Genomic DNA, 26,685 nt, shown 5'->3' on the forward strand with positions numbered 1-26,685 from the left:
TATGCATCCCCCCATACAATCATTCACACACATACCTGTACACACAATAATTTAACACACACATTCACACACACACACACACACACACACACACACACACATCAGAAGACGCATAGGAGGTTGGGGGGGAATGTTTGTCTAAGCAGTTTCCAGGGCCTCCTCCAGGTGTATGACACAGCTTCTAGAAGGTGTGGGGACCAATTTTTAATTGGGGAGTGTTAGCTAGGTGGCTCGCCGCAATATTGGGGCAAGGAAGGAGACAGACAGCCTCCCTCAAAACAGAGCAGGATTTATTTAACAAGAACGAACTTCAAAAAAACACAAACAGGATCAGTAAGATCAAGGGAAAGGAAATAAACTAGGGAAAGGGAAATTATACCACCTGAACAACACCACCGCCCAGGAATCAGCTGAGAACACACAGCAGTGGCCTGTCCCCTTCCAGCTTCAAGCTAGAATGGCCAATGTCCTCCCTCCTTCCCAGCAGACTCCAGGCTGACCACACACAGCCCCCAGCCAATTGGCTGGCCGCTCTAACAGTCACATGACTGCCCTCACTAGGCTTCCAATCGTTATAATTTTGCCAGGCCCATGCGGCGAGCAGTGATAACGTGAGGTGCCAGAGCCACGGCAATGACTACAACCAGTGGGTGGAGCACTGTGCTGTTTGAGGATCCTCAGAGGCCAGTGCTTGCACCAAGGTTTTTTTAAAAAATTCTAGCCAAAAGATGGGGTTATAAAAACCTCAAATAACAATTAATTCTTTACAAAGGCCAGAAGATAGGTGGCCCAGAGTACTCTTTGACAGACTAAGCCTCGAATGGGGATGCCCTCCTGCCTCCCTCAATCAGCCAGGCCCAGTAACTCTAGGAACACACTGATTTCCTGCTGCCATTCCTGGACACTCATTGCCAGAGTCTGTGGTCCACATAGGAGCAATGTCAAGTTTTGAAGTAACATCTGAAGAAAGTAGGCCACCAAGACTCCTCCTGTCTGGAGGCAGCCAGTCTTTGGCCACCCTGAAGTTCCTCCCTGGAATGCAGAAGGCTCATGCTCTAATACCAAGATCCACACCCACTCGCTGACTCTGTGAGCTTGGATAAAGTCAAGTGGCTTCCGTAAGCTTCAGTTTCTTTATCTGTAAACTAGAATGTCTGAGGGGACACTGGACTGGGAGTCGTGGCAGCCAGATCTGAATCCTGACTTCTACTCTCTGTGTAACTCGAGGCAAGCCAATTCACTTTCCGGGGCCTCAGTTTACTCATCTGTAAAAGAGAATGGTCGGGCAGCTTTAGACCTAGGGCCTTGTAAATTCCAGACGACACACTGGACAACTGACATTTCCTCTCTAGGCCTCAGGTTCCTTTTCTGTATAAGGAAGGGGTAGGCTTAGGTGAAAAAGAAATTCACTCAAAGCTGAGAAAGGAAAAGTCTCCATGTGAACAAGGTCTTGTGCTGGGTTTCCTCTGCTCATATAGAAACCTTGGCTGCCATTTCTCAAAAAAAAACTTTGATGATTTTGAGGCAAAAAAAAAATGGAGAAACATTTCAGGAAGTAGGAACTATCTGCTCTGGCATGTCTTTCACAACCATTTCTATGGCCACTTACTGCTTGTGTGATGTTGGGGGAGTTGTTTAACTTCTCTGGGCCTCAGTTTCCCCAATTGTAAAATAAGGAGCTGGGACTAGGTTATCTCTAAGGTCCCTCCCAGCTTCAAATCCACAACCCCAACCTCTGATGAGAACACAATGTATCATGAAAAATTCAGCAACTGGATGATAGCCCTGTCACCACATGGAATGTTTTCATGACTAAGCCCTCACACCAGACAGAATTAGAGCTCGATAATCTTTTTATGACAAATACATAAGATAGGAAATTCCTCCTGGCACTTCTTTCATCTCTGGTCTGTGCCATGCCCAGTAGAATATAGTAAACACCCTAGATCCAAGGTCCCTGTATCAGAATGAGTGTGGAATTGGGATTAGGATTCTGTTTCTGTCAAACTCACTTTGAAGTCAACTGATTGTAAATGTCACCTTGTCTGTGACCACCTTGGAGGCAAGCACCATCAAGTGGGAGAAAGAACACCCGACCTGGACATCCCAGGCCACATCCCAGCTGCCGTGGACCAGCTGTGGGGCCTCGGGGACGTCCCTTTCCTCTTCACGGCCTCAGTTTCCTCTCCAGTAAGAGGAAAGGGCAAGACTCAAGGATCTGTCAGGTCCCTTCCTGAGGGGACATTCTATGGGACAGAGAATTTCATGAGAACCTTTTCATATACATACATCTCAAAGCCACTTTCCAGACATTAATAATTTGGTCTCATAGCTCTGTCCTACAGGGAGATAGATAAGGTGTTAGTGTCTCCCATTTTATAAACCAAGAAAAGGAGACCCAAAGAAATCAGATAGATATACTGGAGATCTTGCTACCCAATCAGTCAACAAACCAAAAAGGGCCTGTGTTTCAGGCATTATACAAGAAGCTGAAGATGCAAAGAAAAAAGGGAGACACTCCTTGCCCCTTAAGAAACTTATATCCTGCTAGTTACATTCCAGAGCTAGAACTTAGCTTTGTATTTGGATTCCATGCATTTTCTAGCTTCTTGCTGCTCAGTCATTTCAATCCTATCTGACTCTCTGTGACCCAATATCTTGTCAAAGATATTGAAGTATTTTGCCATTTCCTTCTTCATCTCATTTTACAGATGAAGAAACTGAGGCAAACTGAGAGTTAAATGACTTGTCTGAAGTCACACAGCTAGGAAGTGTCTGAGAACAAATTTGAACTCAGGTCTTCCTGATTCTGGGCCCAAAACTCCATTCATTGTGCAACCAAGCTTCTTGTCCAGGTCTAATCTTTAGCTTTAGAAGCAAGGTGATTGTGGAAAAGCAGCTCAATCTAAGGTTATCAGTGATGGTAGCAATAACAACCAAAGCAGCTGTCATAGCCATTCTCTCTTTTTCACTTATGTGGCCAACACTAGCTCAATCCCTCCTCTTCTCCCATGTAAACTGTTACAACAGTCTATTAATTGGTTTTCCTGTCCCATGTCTCTTCAAATTCCAACCAATCCTCCTCACATCTGACACAGTGGTTTTTCTAAAGCAGGAACATGACCATGTCACTTCCCATCTCTCTCTCCCTTTCTCTCTCCCCCTTCTCTCCATGTATTTATATATATGTGTATATGCATATATAATGTGCATATACATATGCAAAATATGGTAATTATCTAGAAGGTGGTTAAGGAGGGAGGGGACTAGCAGTTGTGAGGACCCCGATAGTACATGAGCTGAGTCTTAAAGGAAGTGAGAGATTCTCTGGGGAAGAGATGAGAGGTAAGGCATTCCAAGCTTGTGTATAATTGCACAAAAATGGAAGACAGAGTTATAGTGTGTGAGGATCAGAAAGACTATCAATTGGCCTGCATTATTGACTGTAGGAAAGGGATAATATATGGTAAAAGTGGAAAGACAAGATGGGGTCAGGCTATGAAGTTAGTAACGTTTATACTCAGTCCTAGAGACAATAGGGGACCAATGAGAAGGGCATTGTCAAGGCCATCTGTTGTGCTTGAGGATAATCACTTTGGTTTCTCTGTGGAAGATGGATTGGAGTTGGGAGAAATGGAAGGTAGGAAGTTCAGTTGTAAGAGACCACTGTAAAAGTCTGAGCTAGCGTGGATGAGGGTCTAGTCTAAGCATCTTGGAGAGTATAATAACGAGATGCCTGCCTCTGGATCCAGGTCCAAAGTCCAAATCCTTTCATTCAAATTGAATTCATTTAGGACTTTGGGCAAGTGATTTGATCTCTCTAAGACTTGGTTTCCTCTTAAATGAGGGGCTTGAACTATAACCCTAGTAAAGTCCCTCCCAGCTTGAGGTCTGCGAGATGATGATCTCAAGGTGGTAGCTAAGAGACAAGTGAAAAGGGTGGGATAATACTACTATTGAACATAGATATTGCACTTGAAGGTTCACCGAGAAAGCTTTGAAAATAGTATCTCACTGGATCCTCACAACAACCCTAGAAGGTAGGTGCTCTTATGATCCCCACTTGATAGATGAGAAATCTGAGGCAACAGAAAGCAATTAACTTCCTCAAGGACCACAAAGTTGTTAAGTTCCTGAGTCTGAATTTGAACTTGAATTCATCTTCATGACTCCAAGCTCAGTGATCAATAATGTTAGTGCCACCTGGATCTTGGAGCACTCACTGTGCCCTCCCTGTGCCCAGTAAAGGGACCTCCTGGATGTTTCCTGTCTATATCATTAGCTCTTCTGTGTCTTTGCCATTGCACAGGCTGAGCCCCATGCCTAATGGGCCTTCCTTTCTCCCCTCGATTTCATAACATCACAGACTTGCCTCAGTGGAGAGCTCCTGCCAGAGGCCCTTTTGGATGCCCACTACCCCAGGGGTCTGGGTTCTTCCTATATGTTCATATTACTTCATGGTTACTTCGAAGATAATTTGTTTGTTTTCTGAAGTATGATCTCTCACCCTATCAGTGGACTGTAAGCCCCTTAAGGGCAAGCTCACTGTCCTTTTCACTCTGTCCCCAGGGCCTTTCTCAGTGCTTGGCCTTTAAGAGGTAACCACTAAACGCTTGTTGAAATCAATCCGATTGTAACAACCCTGTGTTGTATGGCTCTGGCAGCCCAGGAGGTTTTCTTCTAGGGAATAATGGAGATAAAGAAAATGCTACTTGGAGGACAAAATGCCAGGCATCTGCCTTGCCATGCTCACCAATGTTTGGGTTCTGCACTCAATCTCTAGCAGGGCTGTCAAGCCCGTGACCCTACAAAGGGAGGTGCCCATGATCTCTTCTGTGTTCTTTCAAAAAGGTTTCCCTGACAACTCAGCTGGTTATTCCTTTGAATAAATTAGGTGGATTTCAAGCTTCAGTGCCACCATTCTTCAGGCCTCCGTGCCTTCCTCATGGTGGGAGCTGCCTCCGTTAAACACAGTATGGAACTCCTCTATGGTTGCAGTCTTCATGCACTGTTGAGATTGAAACATTCCTCACCTTGTAGCCAAGCTGGCAGTGGGCAGGACTTATCCACTCCAATCTGTCACCAGAACCACCTAAACTAGCAGGACATAAATGCCTTGGGGCAAATCCATTGACCCCCTCTGGAATCAGTTCCCTTATGTGTAAAATGAGGGGATTAGAATGTCTGGTCTTCAAGGTCCCTTCTAGCTCTCCTTGTAGTCCTAGGGTAGGAACACTGGCACGTCTCTCAAGAGTACACCACCAAGGGGCAGCTAGGTGGCGCAATGGATAAAGAACCAGCCCTGGATTCAGGAGGACTTGAGTTCAAATCCGGCCTCAGACACTTAACACATACTGGCTGTGTGACCCTGGGCAAGTCACTTAACTCCAATTGCCTCACACACACACCAAAAAAAAAAAAAAAAAAAGAGAAAACCACCAATTCCTTGCTAGGTTCAGGCCCTGTAGAGCTGTGTCCTATTTTGTGCAAATGATAATCCCCAAAAAGTGGTTGCATTATTTGAATTCCCACTGCATATTTCCAACAAATGTGAAAAGGTACACATTTAACTACATGCCACCACTTCATGAGAAGCATTCTTCACACTAATGGGGACACAGATATATTTGCTTATACAGGTAATTATGTCCCTGTTAGTATATGGGAACCTTCAGAGTAAGGCTTGTTTCTTCCCAGTCTGTATAGCCCAAATGTTTTTTTTTTTTTAATTTACATTTTATTTTATTTTTATTTTTTGGTGGGGCAATGAGGGTCAACTGACTTGCCTAGGGTCACACAGCCAGAAAGTGTCAAGGGTCCGAGGCCGGATAAAAACTCAGGCCCTCCTGCATCCAGGGTCGGCACTCCATCCACTGCGCCATCCAGCTGAGCCCTAGCCCAAATGTTAATACAGAAAATACTCTCCTTGAAGACAAGGTCTCTTAGCTTTGGTTTTGTATTGGTGTCCATAGAACTAAGTATAGTGTTTGGCTCATGATAAGTGTTTAATCACTGATTTGACATTTATTCAATTCTAGATTGATTCATTTTTCATTTATTGATTGATTAGAACTTCAGAGAGGGTCAGAGTTCATCAACATTTCCAAGTGATAGTTTATTGATTTCAAAATCCCAAGGAGCCCCCCATAGCAAAATCACTGTCATTAGGGGAACAAACCATAAGCAGGTAATCCAAGAGAGAGAATTCAGAGATTAGCCCTCTAATCTGCCTTATTATGTGGCACATAGGACCCAGGTGACCTTCCTGCTGGTTGTCTAACCTTGTTCCACAAGCAGGGGTCACAGCCCCTCATCCCACAAGCTGGATTCTACCTGGAATTTAAGTTGTTCGGCTCATTTTTCTAGGGCACAATAGTTTCCATGGCAACATAGCACAGTGTCTAGTAGGAGAAAAGAAAAAAAAACATTGCAGGAGTTCACTTTGTAATTCAGAAGAAGAAAAAATGGAAGGAGGAAAAAAAAATGAATGGAACAGAAGTCAGATGCTGAGGTGAGGCTGAGAAGAGATTGGGAGAAATGGGCCAAGGATCATCAGGAAGGGCTGGCCCCAAGAATTGGGAAGGAAAAGACAATTTGCGCAACCATCCCCCAAATGTTGCTGAGATTGGCCATTGGCACCCCTAGGGACCTCCAGCCTGTTTTCTTTCCTACCAGCCTCCCTACCTTTTCTTTTAATTTTTGATACATTTTCTTTTGACATAATACTTCCCAACAAACATTCTACAAAGTGCATTTCCTGAAAGCATTTAGGCAAACCACCTAAGAGAATGATTGCCACTGACAGCTTGCATCACTCTGCCTTTTTTTGTAATTTATCTTTAGTTAGCCAAAAGGAAGGATAATCTTGACAGGCTAGTTGGAGGGACTAAAGGTGATAAGATGAAATTTAATAAGGATAAAGGAAAAGTCTTACAAATATTTAGCTTCACAAAACCATTTTGACACATACAAGATGGTAGAATTGTGACCGTACATCAACTTGACAGAAAAAAAAAATAGATTTGGGGGCTTTTAGTGGATGAAAAGCTCAGTATGAATTCAAGGCATCATATGTTAGTCAGGAGAGCTAATGAAAGCAAACAGTCCACTTAAATGGGTAGAAGCTTCTGAGGTAGGAAGGAGACAGTAACACATCTGGGAGACCAGGCTCACTTCTGGGAGCACTTTTTAGGAAAAGCCTTGATAAGGTGGAGAGGCAGGATGAGGGAGGGGCTAAAGATCATTCCCTTAGAGGATGCGAATATTCATCTTAGAGAAAACAAGACTAGGGGTGTGGGACAAGGTTAGAGCATCAGGCTCAAGTAGTGGAAAGGCTGCAATAAGAAAGAGCAATTAACCTTGCTCTACTTAGCTCCAGAAGGCAGAGAAAGGGTGAAGTTGAAGAGATTGAGGCAAATTTAGGGCCAATGTAAGCAAACATTTCCTGACAATCAGAGCTGGCCAGAAGTGGAAGTGCCTCAGGATGTGGGGGGTAGGCTCCCTCCCCCTGAATGGTTTCTTCAATTAGAGGCTGGATGGGATACTGTAAAAGGAATTCTTGCTCAGGTCCTCCTCATTCTTGTTATTGTTCAGATCTTTCAGTTATGTCTGACTCTTCATGACCCCATGTGATGTTTTATTGGCAAAGATAATGGAGTGGTTTGCCATTCACTTTTCCAATTCATTTTTACAGATGAAGAAACTGAAGCAGACAACATTAAGTGACTTGCCCAGAATCACCCAGCTAGTTGTCTGATGCTAGATTTGTACTTATTAAGATGAGTCTTCCTGACTTCGTCGGGACCTCTGTCCTCTACACCACCTTGTTGCTCAACTTACAACTCTACGGATTTCTAATTATGGATGCCCTAATTATTATTTTCTTTTTACCATTATCATCCTTATAACATATTTGTCCTGAGCTTTGTTGCCTTTTCCTATGGTCTTAAAAAAACTCTACAATCAAAGTCTGTGTCTATCTTTCTCTCTCTCTATGTATTCATAAACTCATATATTTATATATTAATATTTATGTATTTATGTATGTGTGAGTCTATATAATATACATATATATCTGTTTTTTTCTCTTGGCATCACTTTGTCTGCCATGTTTTTTGTGGATTCTGCACAATTACCACTCTTCGTGGTGACATTCTTTTCAAGGGATCATTTCTAAGTATTTGTTTCTGGTTTTTGTTTTTGCTTAAATGTCAGTAGCATAAAATCCCCTCATTTGGATGTTCATGGTTTTCTAATCACTGACCAGAAGCCAGATGAGGATGCTCAAGTTAAGCTGAAGTATTCTGTGATGGTCTTTGCCTCGTTGGGCTAGCCTAGCCAACAGGGCCTGACACTGAGGGCTGCTGTGCCCCCTAGCAGGGTTCTTGTACAAGGACCTTCCTGAGGACAGCACTGGTGCTAGGGAGGGAGGAGACATTCCTATAAGGCTTCTTTTCCACTGTTCTGATTAATCATATCCTCACCAATGACTGGAACCCCAAAGAGAATCCTGAAGTTCACCATAAAATTCTACTATCCTGGCTTGCAGAGCAGTAGATAAATTGTCTAGATCGAGAGGACATAGTGAGATGAGAGGAACAGTGAACCTCTATCACAAAGCTGAGAGAACAAAATGGAAACGAAGAGTTAAAAAAAGAAAGAAAATCTTTCCCACAGACCTTGTAATAAATTGTCCCCATTTCCCAAGAACATATGCACTGCCCATAAAAGGGGTCAAAGTCGAGTGCCTTCTCAGCCAAGTGCCATCCTGATGGCTTGCTGATTGTCATAAAAGGCAAAGCTGTCCCCATTTTCCAGGAGGGGATTCTGAAGACTGCACCCTCCAGTCAGATTAATTTCACTGCACATGTTTCAGGCAGAGGTAATATACCATTTTAATGGCCAGACCAGGCAAGAGGATGACCTGCCTTCTGCAAATTGATTTCCACTGGGCTTTTTGTTTCATTCTAATTGATTGTGGAGAACAGTGAAGCAGCCACCATGATCTTACAATATATTTAAGCCACCCAAATAAGCCACTTTTTGAATGACAATGGAAGAGGGAAGGGCAAAAAATTAATATTACCATTAGGCATTTCAAATGCTCAGGAAGTGAGACCAAAACCAGGATTTTTTGAGCAGTATAGACATGTCTTATGACACAGTACTTATAGCTGTAGTCATTCAAGGATCCATGATTTTGTCAGTGTGGTCAACTCATAAATGGGGACCAGAAACTCCTCAGTAACACAGTAAATGAACCTTAATAATAGCAAACAATAATCATTATATATAGTGCTTTAATTTTTCTGAATTTTTTTTATGTATAACATCTCATTAGATCCTTACAGTATTCCTGGGAAGTAGGTGCTATTATTAGTCCCACTCTACAGATGAGAAAAAAATTGAGGCAGTAAGAGTCAGTAAGAGTGTGAGGAAGAATTAAAACCCAGATCTTTCTAACTCAAATGCAGCACACTCTATGTGGGACCACCTAGTTGCCCTTAAAAGTGAGTGTGTGGGGTCAGTTGGGTGGTGCAGTGGATTAAGCACCGGCCTTGGAGTCAGGAGACCTGAGTTCAAATGTGGACTCAGACACTTGACACTAACTAGCTGTGTTACTCTGGGCAAGTCATTTAACCTTCATTGCCCTGAAGAAAGAAAGAAAGAAAGAAAGGAAGGAAGGAAGGAAGGAAGGAAGGAAGGAAGGAAGGAAGGAAGGAAGGAAGGAAGGAAGGAAGGAAGGAAGGAAGGAAGGAAGGAAGGAAGGAAGGAAGGAAGGAAGGAAGGAAGGAAGGAAGGAAGGAAGGAAGGAAGGAAGGAAGGAAGGAAGGAAGGAAGGGAAAGAAGGAAAGAGAAAAGTGAGTGTGGTTGAAAATTTCTTCAGTCTGTAGCCACCTTGGTGGTGAGCCTTTCTGAACTTAGTTAGGCAGGTCTTTTGGCAGCAAAACTATCTCACACCCAGCCTGGGTGGAAAACTACTATGATTCTCTATAGTGTGTCCATCTCCTTAGGAAGGCCAGAATTTAGGGGGCTCCCATATGGGCTAGACTGTAGAATCATAGTGCTTTAAGCTAGAATGGACTTTGGAAATCAGCTAGTTCACCTCCCTCTTCATCAGGGGACAAAACTAAAGCTGTGAGACAAGGAACAAAGTCCTATAATTAGTAGATGTCAGAGCCATGACTTCAAATGCAGTGCACTTTTCTCTACAGGAAGACAGTTTTCCCTTGGGTCATTCTGGTCCTTTACCACCCATTTTGGTTAATGGCTAAATCACATAATTCCATTTGCCAATTTGGGGATTCATGAATAAGAAAGTTAGTTCTAAGGAGGAGAGCAGGTCATCATGAGCCTGCAAACAGCCAAGCCATTGTCCCATGCCAGTTGGACAAAGGAAATTAACCATCACCCTGGGAAGTGAGCCTCCTGTAGCCACTTGGTTTTCCTTTTATCTTTTTTTCCTCCAGGGTGCATGACAGAGCCTCTATCACTCAGAATTTAAGTGCTATTCACTGAGTTTGTGATGACATATTTTGCGCTCATCTTTACTCAATTCTGGGCATCGCTTTGGTCAATTAATTGGAAACCTATTCTTATGGTGCTTGCCCAAGTAATTATCTCTGAGGAAATGCACAACCTTTAGCTGTTGGGATTCAGGTCTCCCTCCCTGTGGTGTACTGAAAATAGTTTGCACTGAAGATGCAAAGAGTCTTCATTGAGTTCCTCAATTGTTAGCTTATAGGATAAATCTTGCACCATATTGGATACACAGGGCACCCCAAAGAGAAAAGCAGAAGACACCGAAGGTGAGAATGAATGAACACAGAACATCGGCACCTGCTATGTGAGGTTTATTCTAGCATCTGCTCTAGTGACCTAGCGTGGTTCAGAAGTCATGTCCACAGTGGAAAGAGGGCCGGGCCTCCAGTCAAGAAGAGCCGAGTTCAAATATGGCCTTATCAATACTTCCTAGTTGTGTGACTCTGGGCAGGGGCCTTAACCAACATGCCTCAGTTTGTTCAACTGTAAAATAGTAACAATATTAGCACCTCCCACCCAGGATTGTTCTGAGGATCAAAGGTGCTCTTTGTAAAAACCTTTATAACTGTGTCTGGCACATGACAGGTACTTAATAAAAACTTGTATTTATCCTTTTCTTTCCCTCACTCCCTCCTTCCCTTCCTTCCTCCCTCCCTCCCTCCTTTTCTTCAATTTGTTTGGATGTAAAATTGAAGGAGTCTGTAACTGGCACACAAATATAAATGGAACATTAATGCGGCATAGAAAACACAAAATATGAAGAATTCAGAGAATGCTGGGAAAAAACTATAGGATGGAGACTAAGGTAAGCAGAGCCAGAAAAACAATATATACACAATGACAACAGTATAACTTAGAGAATCATAAAACTGAACCCTGACTAGTTACAAATGGGAAAGTGGCCCCAGAGAAGAGTGGAGAACAATGACCCTCCCTCTCTCTTTCTGTTACAAGGTGGTCTGGGAGATCATAGATATGGCACAGTGCATACAGTTACATATGGTTGCTATGTGTGTTAGCACAACACCTGGCACATAGTAGGTGCTTAATAAATGTACACTTGATGAGGTTAGTTTTATCTATTTTAAAAAAACCTTCTTTTAAAGATCTTTTCTAAAATGAATAAAAGTTATATAAAAATAAAAGCATCAACATGTTATTGGGACTTTTTTTTTGTTCTTTTAAATGAAGGAATAGGCCTAGTTTAACTACAGGGCCCCTCCCTCTAACTTTAGCCTAAAATCCATGAGATAAATCCCTTACTAAGCTTCACTTTGTGTGGCAGTAGAAATGACTTCCCATTGCGGGCAAAATATTTCATTGATTATGCCAACAGGTCAAGAACCTATGGTATTGCCAGTTTGGGAATACCCTCCACCAGGGTGTATCAAAACCTATTGTCTGCAAATTAGGAGAGCTGCCTGAGGCTTGAAGGGGCTAAAGGACTTCCCTGAGGCCACAAAGCTACAGGTCAAATGCAGGTCTCCCTGAGAAAAGTCCAGAAGTCCATTTGTCCAGCCATTGACTGTTGCCCACTCAATATATGAAAAACAACAACAACTATGAATTCTCCTCATCTTCTTCTCCCTAAGGGAGAAGATTTCTGCCCCATTTTGTTTGTATCCCCTCATTGGAGTCTCACAATCCTGGGAGGCAGAAGGGTGCTCTTGGACTCCACATTTTACTAAGAATAGAAAGACTGAGATAGGATGAGCAACTTGTCTAGGGTCCTTAAGCTATGAACTACCTGAGTCGGGATTTGAACTCAGGTCTTCCTAACTTTAGGGCCAGTTCTCTACCCACCACAGCACACTTCCTCTGTGATATGCATTCAGGCATATAGGTCATTTTAAACACTCAGAGTGTATTACATCCATCATTCCCTGTGCCTGGTCCCAAGGAAGCATTCATTGTTTGCTTGTCAACTGACTGACACTCACAGGCCACAGGCACACCATGGTGCTGTTTGGAAAAGGCAGAAAAAGCCCATTGGTTTGCTTACCATGTACCAGTCGACCTTTGGCTTAACACTGGAAGGAAAAAATCCCTCTATGTTTGGACACTTTACAATTTCCATAGTATGTTCCAGATATATATATTCCGTGGGCACCTTCATTGCTGATTTAAAACAGCTGTTTTTCTGTATGACTTCTAGAGGGAAGGCGACTTTGCTGCAGTACGTGGTGTTTCTGAAGAAGAGAGAAAAGGAAGGGAGGCAATCGGTAGGTTAGCCTGGATGGCGGCCAAGGCTAGGGTCGCTCCCAACTGGTAGATGCCACAACAGCGAGCGGCAGGGGAATCATGCACCAAGACACTTTCCTCAATATCTGAGATAGAAAGACCCTCAAAAGAGTTCGAGAGCACTTCCTAAGGTTTTAGGCAAAGAGCAATTGCCAAAGGCAAATGTTCATTGAGTCTTTGCTTGAAGCCCCCAAGGAAGTGGGAGCTCACTAACGACTTAGGCTGTCCACACACATTTGGACAGCTCAGGCTATTACTAAGTTGTTGTTTTCCCTCATGCTACCCTAAAGAGTCCCCTTTTCAAATATCCCTGCATTTCTCTGAGTTAAGCCTTTGGGGACCAAGCAGAACATGCTGATGCCATATTTCACTGGACAGCCCTTCAAGTCATTCAAGATAGAAACAGTCTTCCCACTGAGCATTTTGCTCCAGGTTAAAAGCTGCTCTTCTGACAGCTGACCCTCATGGACCCGGACTGCCAAGTCTTTCACCATCCAGGTGATGCTTCCCTGGGTGACCTTTAGCTTGTCAGTACCCCTCCTGCAAAGGGCCTCCCTGATTTTTTCTTGAGGGTTGGTGGAAGGCTACTAAACAGGCAAGTAGTGAGGAAGGAAGGAAGGAAGGAAAGAAGGAAGGAAGGGAGGAAGGGTGGGAGGGAGGGAAGGAGGAAGGAAGGAAGGAAGGAAGGAAGGAAGGAAGGAAGGAAGGAAGGAAGGAAGGAAGGAAGGAAGGAAGGAAGGGAGGATGGGAGGATGGGAGGGAGGGAGGAAAGAAGGGAGGGAGGGAGGATGAAAGGGAGAAAGGGAGGGAGGAAGGATGGAAGGAAGGAAGGATGGAAGGAAGGAAATAAAATTTGGCTTCCTGCAATTAATACCATCAACTACCATTTGCCTGATCAATCAGTTAGCTATGTTTTTAGATGCAGCTAGGCATCTGGGCAGTTAGATGGCACAGAAGCTAGAGAGCTGGGCCTGGAATAAGGAAGACCTGAGGTGAAATTAAGGTTCAGACACTTAGTGGGTGTGTGACATTGAGCAACTCACTTAACCTCTCCCTCAGTTTCCTCATCTGTAAAATGGGGATAATAACAACACTCACCTCCCAGGTTGCTGTGAGGATCAATTAAGATATTTGTTGCGACTTTAAAATGTGACATTAGCAAAGTGCTTGGCACTTCCTTCTTTCCTCCTTCCCTCCTTTCCTCCTTCTCTCTCTCCCACCTTCCCTCCCTTCCCATTTCAAAGAAAAGGACAATTAGAATCAGAGACATTAAATAATTTGTCCATCATCACACAGTTAGTAAGAGCTGATACCAGAGTTTGCACTCCTGTCTTCTGACTCCAAAGTAAGCCCCTTGCACCATGGGAAGGAGCTACAGACAAACATAGAGGTTTCTGAGAAACCTGGGGCAAGGTAGTGCAGGAAGTGACACTGTGAGAGAGCCCAGGGGAGCTAACTGGAAATCAGAGGCCTTAATCCTACTCTCAGGCTGCCAGGCCAGCTGGGGGTTTTCGTTTTTTGTGTTTGTTTGTTTTTATTGTTATATTATTATGTGTGTGTCTTGGGTGGTCTTTTCAATAATAATAATATATTGTTATTGTGATATTATTAATATATAATAATAATACTGTGCTGCCTCTGTGAACATAGGGGATGGCACCTCTTTCCCTCAACTTTTGGCCATATCCCATTAACTGAACCCTCCCAACCCTGGGCTTCTCCTCACTTCCTCCTCTTCTCTCTCCTATTCCCCGTGTGTCTTATCCAGAGAAAGCATCATCCTGGCAACTTCCCTCACCTTAGCATGCAGGTGTAGTTGCCCGTGTCATTGAGCAGCGTGGGCCGGAACCAAATGAGGTCCTTCTCCTTGCTGATCCTGTTGTCAGGGAGACGGAAGTTGATAGGCTCCTCCAGGTCCTGGTCTTGCCCAATCCAATACCAGATGAGGGTTAGCCCAGCTGAGTGGGCAGTGCTATAGTTAAACTTCAGGAAGTGTTCAAAGAGTGGGCACTGGATGTGGGCTGGCTCCCCCTCATATACCTGGATCTGCCTCATGGTGTCCAGCCCCCAGTCATCGCAGCGTTCTGGAAAAGAGAGGGAAAGAGGGTTTGTTCCATGGCACGACATCCCACTGTAGGACCAGCCTGGCCTGCAGACCCTGCATGGTGTCTGTAGTGCTCACACAATCTGTGATTTAAGAATAAATGAATCAATAAGGTCTGCGAAAGATTGAAAGTCTGAAATGTATTCCTGCTGCATCAACCACAGGCCTTAAATATTCACTCGGAGGGTAACATTTTATACCTCCTGACATCTGGAGAGAAAAGCAGGGCCATTGCCATGTCAGGAAAGACCAAGGGGAAACTTCCTATTTGTTTCCTTAAGAAAATGTCTATTTTCACATCTGTTTATTCTTCACGAGCTGCTACGCCAGAGCCAGTCTGCAGAGTGAGACTGCACAATGTTTAACTCGGAATCAGGAAGACCTGAGCTCCAGTTCTGACTTGGACACTCATTAAATACATGATCTTGGAGAAATCATTCTCTGCCCATGTGTAAAATGGAGAGAATAATGGCTAATAATAGTAAGGTTGTTGTGTGACTAAAATGAGATAATATTTGTGCGTATGTATATACACATATAACATGTATACATAACCATATGCATGCATACATATATACACATGGATGTATATATGTTTTTGTTATTTAGTCGTCTATTTTATTCAAGTTTCTGTGACCCCATTTGAGGTTTTCTTGACTAAAGTACTAGAGTAATTTGCCACTTCCTTCTCCAGATCTTTTGATGCATGAGAAGCTGAGACAAACAGGGCTAAGTGACTTGCCCAGGGTCACACCACTGATAAGTGTGTGAGTCCAGATATGAACACAGTAAGAGAAGTCTTCCTGACTTCAGGCTTGGTACTCCATCCACTGTGTCATCTAGCTGCCACAATACATATGTATATATGTCTGTGTGTGTGTATGGGGGGTTCTATGTATATAGGTAGGTATATATGTGTGTGTATGTATATATATATATATATATATATATATATATATATATATATATATATTTGTGCCAATATATGCACACGTGCATATAGATTGAATGCATAGGCATATGTATGTGTCTATATGCATGTTTATATGACTATATGTATATGTTTGTATGCTTGTACATGCAGATAGACATCTTTATATCTATACATATACACACTAGCTATTCTTTTTCTTATTATTATTGATTGTGAGACTAAACTGAGATTTCTGTGGCAGAGAGACCCTTCAGTGGGACTCTCACCAGTGCAGATGAGCTGGTACTTTGCAAACTTAGACTTTTAAAGTGTTGGCTGTAGCCCTGAGAGATGAAGTGACTTGCCCAGGGTCACACAGCTAGAATGGTTACCAGGCAGGGTTTGACTCCCGGTCTTTCTTACTCTAAGGCCAGCTTTCTTTCCACTGCTACATCCAACTGTCTTTCAGGTGGAGACACATGACAGCTCAGTAACTGCTCTCACACAGTGAGTGAGATCTTTTCACGCCAACATGGGGGACTTAAAACATAGTGATTCATTTGCTGCCCATGGCTCTGGCGACTGGAGACACATGTGAGAATTTGTGGTTGCTGAAGCAAAGCTGAGGGGGAGATGCCCTGAAGACCATGTCTTTGTTGGATGCGGGCCACAGGTGATCTCCAGGATGAGGTGAGGAGTGAAGCAGAGGCTTCTGGGAAGGTGGTTCTCTGACCTGGCAGTCACAAGGGTTGGGGGAGAGAGAGGTACAGAAAAAAGTTTGTCCTGGTCTGGTGCAGTCTCCCAGCAGCCCCCTGGAGGGGCCTTGGGTTGGGAAGTGATTGGCACCCTCTTGACCCTTTGATATAGCCATAAAGGACAACCTCCAGTGGAGTGGGGATGGGAATAGGAGGCAGGTAGAACAATGGAGGAAACATGTGTGACCATATCTTCCTCCCAAGAAGCCTGTGAGGTAGGTACTATTTAGTATTATCCTCCTTTTACAGATCAAGAAACTGAGGCAGAGAGGTTATTACCTGCCCAGGATCACACAACTAGTAACTATCTGAGGCAGGATTCACACTCAGGTCTTACCAACTGAACATATAGCATTTTATCCACTGTATAAAACCTGATTTTTCTGCATGTTGGCCCTACTATCCCCAAAGGCAAAAAAAAAAAGAACTGGGAAAAATAAGTCCATGTCTTTTAGAAAATTCTTATTGAAGTTGGAATAGGAATAAATGAATAAGACTAGCAAAAAATGATCTTCATATAGTCAACAAATAACAAGCATTTATTAAGCATTTACTGTCTGTTAGTTTCCAAGGCACTTTACAGATACTGCCTCATTCTATTCTTACAACAACATCGTGAAATAGAAGTCACAGTTATAATTATTTAATAATAGTAGTTATTATATAAAAAAGATAAAGTATCATTATATAATTGAATAATAATCCATTTTACAAATGAGGAAACTTGGGGGCAGCTAGGTGGCACAGTACATAAAGCACTGGCCCTGGATACAGGAGGACCAGAGTTCAAATCCGGCCTCAGGCACTTGACACATACTAGCTGTATGACCCTGGGCAAGTCACTTAACCCTCACTACCCCAGAAATAAAAATGAGGAAACTGAGGTTCACATTAAGAAGTTTTAAGGCCTTTCTGGTTTGGTGGGTCCTCTTCCTCCTTGAGTTTACTGAGTACTTAATCCGAGTCCCTTCCCTAACCCCTGTGATCATTCCTTTCCTCTCACCAGCTTCTCCTCCCTCTATGTCCCCAATACCTAGGGCAGAATCTCCAACATTGACACATGGAACTTTTTCATGTTTCCTTTGTTGGATTCAGAAAAAAAAATGAGAATTTCTGCTTTCTGATTTAGTTGGAAAGATGGATGAATATAACAAATGAAAGTGAAGCCATTTTCTAAATCCTATAGGACAAGCACTACAGCACCTATGCTAATCAATGAAGACAGCAATAAGGAAACAAAGCAGCCTTTTCTGTTAAGGACATCGCATCCCAATAAGAAGAAATGACCAAAAGAGGAGGGGCTTGAGCTACAAGATGGATGATAAAGACTTGGGTCTCCAGAGGATGTAGAGCAAGTCAGATGACAATGCCCAGAAGATCAGAATGTTCCTGACCAGAGTGAGTAGCAAGACTAGCATCCACGAAAGAGGATAGCTCCATTCAAGACCATGTAGAACAGAGACCTGATTGCTATGGCCTCTAAGGACCATGGGAGCTTAGAGGAGAACAAGTTGGAATCATCAAGGAAGGATTCACCCAAGTAAGTGATGACATCAGCTAGACCTTGATGAAAGGATGAGACTTGGGGGGCCAAATTTCATGTGAAGGAAATGAACCCCAAACTCCACGAAGTTTGTTCTGTACATCCCAGTCTATGGATGCTTTGGTTCATAGCTCACACATGTCTCAAAGTGTTACACCCTCCATCTCCCAAGTATTCCAAGAGCCCATGAAAATATCAGTAAACACCTTCTCTTTTGTTTCAACTTCAGTACTTGAGTCTCCATGAAATAATTCCACTTCTCCTACACAGTCCTTAATGGACCTTCTCTCTGCCACTGTCAGAGTCCTTGGTGGAGAAGACTAAATAAGGACACATTAATATTCATAAAAGTGTAAGTAGGGACCAGAGCATTGTGTGGACATCCCTATCTAGCACATTTGAAATTAGTGTTGAGAATGGTACACTTTCCCCAACAGCCACCTGAGGTTCTTCTGTCAGCGCTTTTTAAATTATTCAATGAATAAATAAAAATAAAATCTTTGACAAGAGGCAGGCATGTCATGTACCACAGAATTAATGATGTGACTCACTGCTGGGCCCAGCAGAAGGCCAGGATGGGGAGATGACTGTTGTGCAAAGAGGCCTATCTATAATAGCAGCATGGTGGGCATGGAGAAATCCCATTTTGTTGAATATGCTCCTCCAGCCCTGTTCACATCACACTGGAAGCCCCCACCTCAAAATGGCCCCCAAACACGAGAACATGAAGCCGTCCTTTCCATCAGCCAAATGGGCTCTAAAAGTTCAAGCTTGCTGACACAAAGACTAATAGAGGCATTCAGAGTGTTTCAACTCCTAGTCACTGATAAATCCAGCCCACACTGGCAACAGCAATTAGCATTTACATAGCATGGCATCCATCTTAACTAATGAACCTCTCAGCAGCCTGTTGGGGTTTCATGGCCATTTTACATTCATGGAAGCTGGGCCAGAGAAGTTAACAAAATCACTCCCCCCTAGCAACTAATCTCAAAGCCAACAGAGGTACCCAGAATTCAGAGGGGAGACTCACTTCCCTAATCTGGCTGCTCCCATATTCAAGGCCAGGACTCTTCAACAAGAAATATATCAGCTCTTTACATTGAGGCAAAACAGCTCCACCATATTCTGATGGGGTCAGAGAGTGGTGTGTGTGTATGTAGTATGTATCTCTGTGTGTATGTGTGTGTGTGTGTATGTGTGTGTGTGTGTGTGTGTGTGTATGCAGTGTAGTTTGTAACCTAGGGAGATTACAAACAAGTAGGGAGGGAAATGAGAGGAGCTCCAGAGGAAGGCTCTGAATATACATTTTGGCTCTGATGCTTATAACCTGGGTGGCACTCAACTTTGCTTTTACATTTGTGAGAACAAAGTCCCTTTGGGTCCTAAATCCTATAATTACAGTGGAGGATAATGAAGAGGAAGGATATAACAGATGGGAAACCAAGCCCATTGGCGATGGTGTGGACACCTGCAGTTAGGGCAGTCACTGAGACCCACTGGGCAAACCTGGGATTAGCTTTAGCAGAAGCTCTTAGACAGCACTGGGAGTCAGTGGAATCCTTGGAGATAGAAAGAGAAGCCATGGTTCTCCATTAGAGGTATCCAGCCTAGTAGCCACCTCTTTCAGGTGCCTAAGTCTTTCTGCATCCCCCTATCTCTAAATGTTCTGGGTGTCTTGAAATTGTCTTGCTTGTCTTTATATTCACGTACCTGTAAACATGATTTAACCCCACCCCCAACCCCTGAATGTAAGCTTCTTGATGTTGGAGATGCGCTTGTGCTCGCTCGTTCTCTCTCTCTCTCTCTCTCTCTCTCTCTCTCTCTCTCTCTCTCTCTCTCTCTCTCTCTCTCTCCCCCCCCTCTTTCTTTTGACATGCCAATGGCACCTAGAAGAGTACTTTGGAATGATTCAACAAATAAACACTTATTAAATTCTTACTGTGTGCAATTCATTGATGATACAAAGGCAAAAAAAAAATATTGGCTCTATCCTCAATAAACATACTGAATTCAATGTGATTCCTCATGAATATTCAAATGGAAACACATTTTCTCACCAATGAAATTCTATGCCCTTCTCTGTGAGCCTCTGCATAGGTCCTCAAGCCTAGGGTACATACCCCTCTTCATCTCTGCTCAAATCTCAGCTCAATCAACAAGCACTCATTAATGAAGGGCTTATTCTGTGCTAGTAACCATGCTGAGCAGCTAAGGATACAAGGAAAGGCAAAACTGCAAAATGAGTCCCTTCTCTCAATGAGCTTTGATACCTATGCTGTTGCTGCTCTATGCTGTGGCCTCCCTTTCCCCAGTCACCTAGTATAGACTCACACGTCTATCACCATCACCCCTGTAGGCAGAGGCTGTTCCATTGTTTGCCTTTTTCTGTCTAGAACATGGGGCAGTAGGTAGAGAACTGGTCTCCAAGCCAAGCAGATTTTGTTTCAAGTCCTGACTGACACATACATACTCAAGATGTAAGCTTTTGAAACTCTTCGGCAGTGGTTCTCAAAGTGCCATTTGTCTCTTTACCATTGTTCTCTAAGTATGTTCTGGAGAGCCATGAGAGTTCTGGAAATCTTTTTCAAGTAGTATATGAGGTCTAAATTATTTTCATAATAGTAACATGGTTTGAGTTCTCATATCCTAAATATCAATAGATACCACTAATAAACAAAATCTACTTGGGAAGGGTCAGTCCTCAATACTGTTTCAAGTATACATGTATCCTGAGTCTACAAAGATAAGAAGAGCTGTCATAGGCTATTGCTAACAGTATGTTTCACTTAAATTGGGAGATAGAGTTTCTTTGTTTTGGTCTTTTTCGGGGGAAGAAATAGAGTTTCTTAAGAGTTCCCTATAGCAATTAAATAATAGGTCTAGTGTCTATCCCCACCCCGAAAAAGAGCATTGTACAGGTCAGACACTTGTAATAAATATCTATTGTATTAAAATTGATTTATCTAAAACTTCCAGATGATTACACAATATGTAGGGGAAAATATGGGTTGGGTCTGCCTTCCAATGTTCTTTAAGATTGGAAAGTTTTGTTTTGTTTTGTTTGTTTGCTTTGTGTTTTTTTTTTCTCAAAAGACTTGCATGCCACCATTCATCTTTCAACAGTTGGATTTAAATTCCTACAGTCTCAACTCTGAATATGGACAATTATTTTGCTCAAAGGTGAATAAAAGTAAATGGAAATGATTTTAAATAGAAATGTATCAAACACAATTTCTCAAATTGTTGAACAAAAGAGTATGGGTAGAATGAAGGAGAGAGCTAAAGATTAACTCATTCATATTCATGACTATCTAGATCACATTGCTTCTTCTGGTCTATAATGACTGGCTAATCACTCAACAGATGGCTTCCCTAAATGACATGAGATTTACAATCCCTTTCAAGAGGGGAGCTTGGCCTGTTTTTTTAAAAATCGCCCATTTGGAATATTCTCTAATGTTAATAAGATTCTTCAGGAGAGGGAAAATATAAGAGTTGGACAAAAATTATTGCTATTTTGAGGGTGCAGGGAATGCCTCTACTATTCTTTGCCTCATTTCTGTGAATTACTTTTAGGGAGTTTTGAAACGTTAAAGGATAATAGAGTGTGAACTGAAAAGGAGAGAATTTAGCCCAACATTTTTTTTTCATTTTACTGATAAAGTGAGGTGGAGAAAAATAGATTAACTTGTCCAGGATCACAGAGCAAGCATGTGTCAGATTCATGACTTGAGCACAGGTCTTCCTGGCTGGCTTTGAGTCTATCTGCCAAGTCACTCATCTCCAAGTATCACCACCGTCCAACAATGAAATGGCTTCCTCTAGTAGGTTTCCTTTCATATAAGATCTTCAAGTGAGAGCTTGGTAAGGGTGCTCTCAAGAGATAACCCAAGAAATATACCTTGAAAGACATTTAGGTGTTTTCCAACCCTTTAAATCAGTGATTTGGAAGTTTTAATCTCTTCAAGCTGTTAAGGGGCGTCTTGGTTTCTAATCTTTCTAATCCAGAGATATGGTCAAAGACTAGAGCACTAGGCTTTACTTCTAGCTAACACTAATAAATAAGAGTATAATTGAACATGTTATACAGGGAATTGACTTTTAGTTTGGGCCAGAGTTTCAGTCCATGCATCATTGCCAATATAATAATGTCTATGATGGCAGGGAATCTATTTCAAAGCTGCCCCATGGCTTGGGCAGATTATTTTATTGAATTTTGTCCCCATCCTAAGGGACATCAATGACAATCTCCAGAACTAGACTCATAGAACACAATGAAGCTAGAAGAGATTTGAGAAGACATATATTTGCCATGTTTCTACTATGTGCTAAGCATTGGCATTACAAAGGCAAAAACCAGCCAGTTCCTGCTCTTATTCTACAAGAGGGACAGTGGGGTGAGGTTTTAACCTTCTTATCAAAGACCTTGTGGCAGACTGGTAAAGCCCATGGGTCTCTTCTCAGTATAACATTTTGTTGTATACATTGATCATTGAGTAAATATTCAAATTCAGTTAGAGCTTAGTGAAAATTGAGTTGTAATTGTGTGTGTGTGTGCGCGCACGCGCACGCGCGCGTGTGACATCCAAGTTCAAAAATCTCCTAAAATCTATTGGTAGACCCCTCACAGATCTATGGAAATTAGAATAAGAACCATTATATTAGGAGGAGAACAACTATTCATATATAAGGCAGTGGGATCCAGGTGGAAGTACACTACATTTGGAAGAGGGAGAGGAGAGGGAATAAGGAGGGAGAGAGGGAGAGGAGGGACAGAGAGAAGGTGAGGGAGGGGGAGGGTCAGAGGGAGAAAGAGAGGGAGAGGGAGAGGGAGAGGGAGGGAAGGGAGGGGGAGGGGGAGAGGGAAGGGGAGAAGGGAGAGAAGGAGAGGGAGGAGAGGGAGAGAGATAGAGGGAGAGGGAGCACCTCCTTTTTCCCCTCTAAAATTGTTTTCATCTGTGTAAGGAATTCTCAGTATAGAAAATCTCTCTACCAAGGCAGATAAGAAAGTAGCCTGAAATTTAGAACCCTGGAGAGTTGCCTGCAGCACTGAGAGATTATGTAACTTGCTTATGTCCACATACTCAGGATGTTAGAGAAAAGTTGAATAAATTTCTTTTGACTGCATGGACAACCCAGAGCTTCCTAAATTGTGGGTCATGACCCCATAAGGGGTCATGTAATTAAATGTGGGGGATGCAAAAAATTTGGCAACAGTAAAAGTTTATATATACATTTATGTTATTTACCTATATACCCTAGGTTGAATAAAAATTTATTGGGTGAAAATGGGTCACCAGTTAAAAAAAAAACAAAAAACTTTAAGAAACCCTTCTGTAGAGGCACCTGGTGATGCATCAGATCCAGTGCCATGCCTAGAGTCAGGAAGACCTGAATTCAAATGCATGCTCAGACACTTATTAGCTGGGTTACCACTGGTGAGCCATTTAACACTGCTTGCCTCAGTTTCCCAAACTCAAAATGGTGATAATAACAGTACCTACCTTGTAGGGTTGTTGTTAGAAGTCATTCAGATAATAATTGAATCTGTCACATAATAGGTGTTAAATAAATGCTTTGTGGTAAAAAAAAAAAAAAATTATTGGAGTTTAGCTGACTCATTTGGGAGATGCCACACCTGGCCCACCCTGAAGTTACGTATGCTACTGAGGTCAGAAGGAGAAACCTCTCCATAGGCAATTTTGGAGGAGGATGATTGAACGCTCCTTGAGGGCAGTCTGAGTCGCTTATGGATCGCTGGCTCTTCTCTTGACTCTCCTCTGCCCTCTCCGGTGGTGTGAGCAACTAGCAGACATCCAAGGTGTGGTGAGTGAACACAAAAGCCCTGCATTCCTTTGAATTAGCTTAATTGGAAATGAGCTGGGGATTGTAGAGATTTAGGTTAGAGCTAGGAGAATTTATCTGTATTTCTTTTTCCCAATTTCCTTAGCTTTGATTTTTATTAGTTTCACCTTTGTTGTTTAATTAATTTCTAAGTAATAAAATCTGATCCTTTTGACCTGCTAGAAATATCTAAAAAGGAAGTTTGGAGGGGAGGGAGCTTTGAACCTAGAGGTCTCTCATTATTTCCAGACCCCAATATTTCGGCGAGTCACCCAATTAACTCTCCATATATTAAATTTGGCCCACACAGCTTATTGCCTTCCCCTTTATTCAATAAGTCACACTGTCCCCCAAATATAAGCAAATATGAAGGAATTCAAGGGTGAGCATTCAAAGGGAATTCAAACCACAGAATCCTCAACCCTGAAAGGGAGAAAGGACCTCAATGACAACTAGCTCCCATTCATATACAAAGGAATCTCTACTGTCAAGATCTGACAAAGAGTCAGCCAGGTTCTGCTTGAAGGCCTTTCCTGAGGTGACCTCCCAAGGCAGCCCCCGCCTCTTTTAAAAGGCCCAGATTGTAGGAAGTGTTGGCTTTTGTGTTTGTTTTGTTTTTTCCTAACATTCAATCCAGTTTTGCCTCTCTGCATCTTCCATTCATTGCTCCTATTAAGATGATGGGAAGTAACACTGAAGGGACTTGGGAATCCAAAAGATGGAAGTGAGGAGGACGGTCATTCCAGGAATAGGGGACAGAGAACAAATAATGGTATGGATGTGGGGAACTTGATGTTTTGAATAGAGAACAACATGCTGACCACTGTGATTGGAATTTTGAGTATAAAAGGAGGAATAATGAAAAATATGTATGGAAAATAGTTGGAAGCAGGTTGTGCAGGGATTTTAAAGCCAAATACAGAAGGCTGTAGGTTACTGTAGAGTCAATACGGAACTAGAAGAACTTTTGGAATGAGAAATAACATGGTCAGTCCTGTACTTTAGGGAGATTTCTCTGGTAGCTATGTGGAGGGCAGATTAGAAGGAGAAACACTTGATTCAGGAAGATGAATTTGAAAGCCATTGCAAGTCAATAAGATCCATGATGAGGTTCTGCATTTGTGTGATGACCATGTGAGTGGAAGGAAGGGGACAAATGCCAAAAATCTATTGGAGTTGTGGAGGCAGAATCAATAAGCCTTAGTAACTGATTAAATGTGGGAGCAGGGGAGAAGGGAAGAGAAAGTGAATAGTCCATACTGACTCCAAGGTTGTAAATATATGGGGTTTACAACCTGAGAAAGATGGTCATGCCCTCAAGACATATGGCCAAATCTGGAGAAGGGGATGGTTTGGGGAATGTATAACAAGCTACAATTTGGATTTGTTGAATGTCAACCCTATGGGGAGATATTCAGGTGAAGAAGTCCAAGAAGCAATTGCCAATTCAGGACTACATGCAAAAGTAGCATTTGTACAGATACATGGACTTAGAGGTAGGTTGCACCAAGAATATTCAATCCATGGCAAGTGAGGTGATCACCAAGAAGATATAGAGAGAAGAGGAAAGAACCCTGTATGACACTTTAAGGTATATCCATGTATAGGCAGGCAATAAACATTTATTAAGCTCTTACTCTGTAAGAAACTGTGATAAGTGTTGGGGATACAAAGAAAGGCTAAAGAGAGCCTCTATTCTCAATTGTGTAAAGGGAGAGAACATGCAAACAACTATATAAACACAAGATATAAATAGGATGAATTAAAGATAATTAAAAGAGGCAAGGTTCTAATATTTATAGGGTAATAAAAGGCTTCTAAAAGAATATTAGATTTGGGTGGAGCCAAGATGGCAGGTGAACGACATTGAACGCACAGAGCTCCGGACACAATTATCCCAAAAACAGCAATAAAAGAAGCCCTGAAGCAGCAAAACCCACCAAAAGATGGGCTGAGGGGCAACTAGGTGGTGCAGTGGATAAAGAACCGGCCCTGGAGTCAGGAGTTCCTGAGTTCAAATTCGGCCTCAGACACTTAACACTTACTAGTTGTGTGACCCTGGGCAAGTCACTTAACCCCAATTGCCTCACTAAAAAAAAATAAAATAAATTTTAAAAAAATTAAAAAATTAAAAGATGGGCTGAGATTACTTTACAGCCAAAGGCAGATTAAAGGGGTTTGTGCTACACTGCAAGAGGAGTCCAACCCTGAGATCACACTGACACAGACCCCAGGCACCCTGTGCCAGAGGAACTTACCTCCAAGACCCTGAATCAGCTGCAGCGCCAGCATCTTCTGGAACTAAGCTTACAGTCTGGTGAGAGGTCTGAACAGCTGGCCAGGGGCTGGGGGGGGGGGGGAGGGAAGATACTGGGGTGTCTGTGGGATCCAAGGAGGAATTTGGCTACCCCACCCCAGCAGGGAACCAGGAAGAAATTGTAATCAGTAGGAGACCCAGGTTTGGGAGGGGAGCAGGCTCACCAAAGCTAAGGACCACCACAGCACACAAAGTTCTGCTGGCTGCTTAATTAGCAAGTTGGCTTAAGGTTATCTTTGGACCAGAGAATAGGCCAGGTGAGAGAAAAACAGGCCCTCCCTCAAACTGAAACACCTGGGACCCTCTGAAGGTTGGGACAGTGTGGCTTGGAAGTAGGGCCCCATTGTAAGAGGGAGTTAAAAGTCAAGTAAAAAATGGCAAGATGAGCAAGCAAAGAAAGTTGAGAACAATAGAAAATTTCTT

At 42.7% G+C, this 26,685-nt stretch overlaps 1 protein-coding gene across 3 annotated transcripts in view; it reads right to left on the reverse strand.

Moving 5' to 3' along the window:
* Nucleotides 1-26,685, reverse strand: part of LOC122748694 (interleukin 1 receptor accessory protein) — a 154,957-nt gene that overhangs the window by 38,557 nt on the left and 89,715 nt on the right. For all 3 annotated transcript variants that reach the window (XM_043994551.1, XM_043994553.1, XM_043994552.1), the window contains exons 3-4: nt 14,582-14,867; nt 12,545-12,731 (exon numbers count right to left, since the gene is read on the reverse strand). In XM_043994551.1, coding sequence (XP_043850486.1) covers nt 12,545-12,731; nt 14,582-14,867 — 473 coding nt within the window. The remainder of the gene's footprint in view (nt 1-12,544; nt 12,732-14,581; nt 14,868-26,685) is intronic.

The sequence above is a fragment of the Dromiciops gliroides genome, chromosome 3 (assembly GCF_019393635.1).
Source record: "Dromiciops gliroides isolate mDroGli1 chromosome 3, mDroGli1.pri, whole genome shotgun sequence".
NCBI lineage: Eukaryota > Metazoa > Chordata > Mammalia > Microbiotheria > Microbiotheriidae > Dromiciops > Dromiciops gliroides.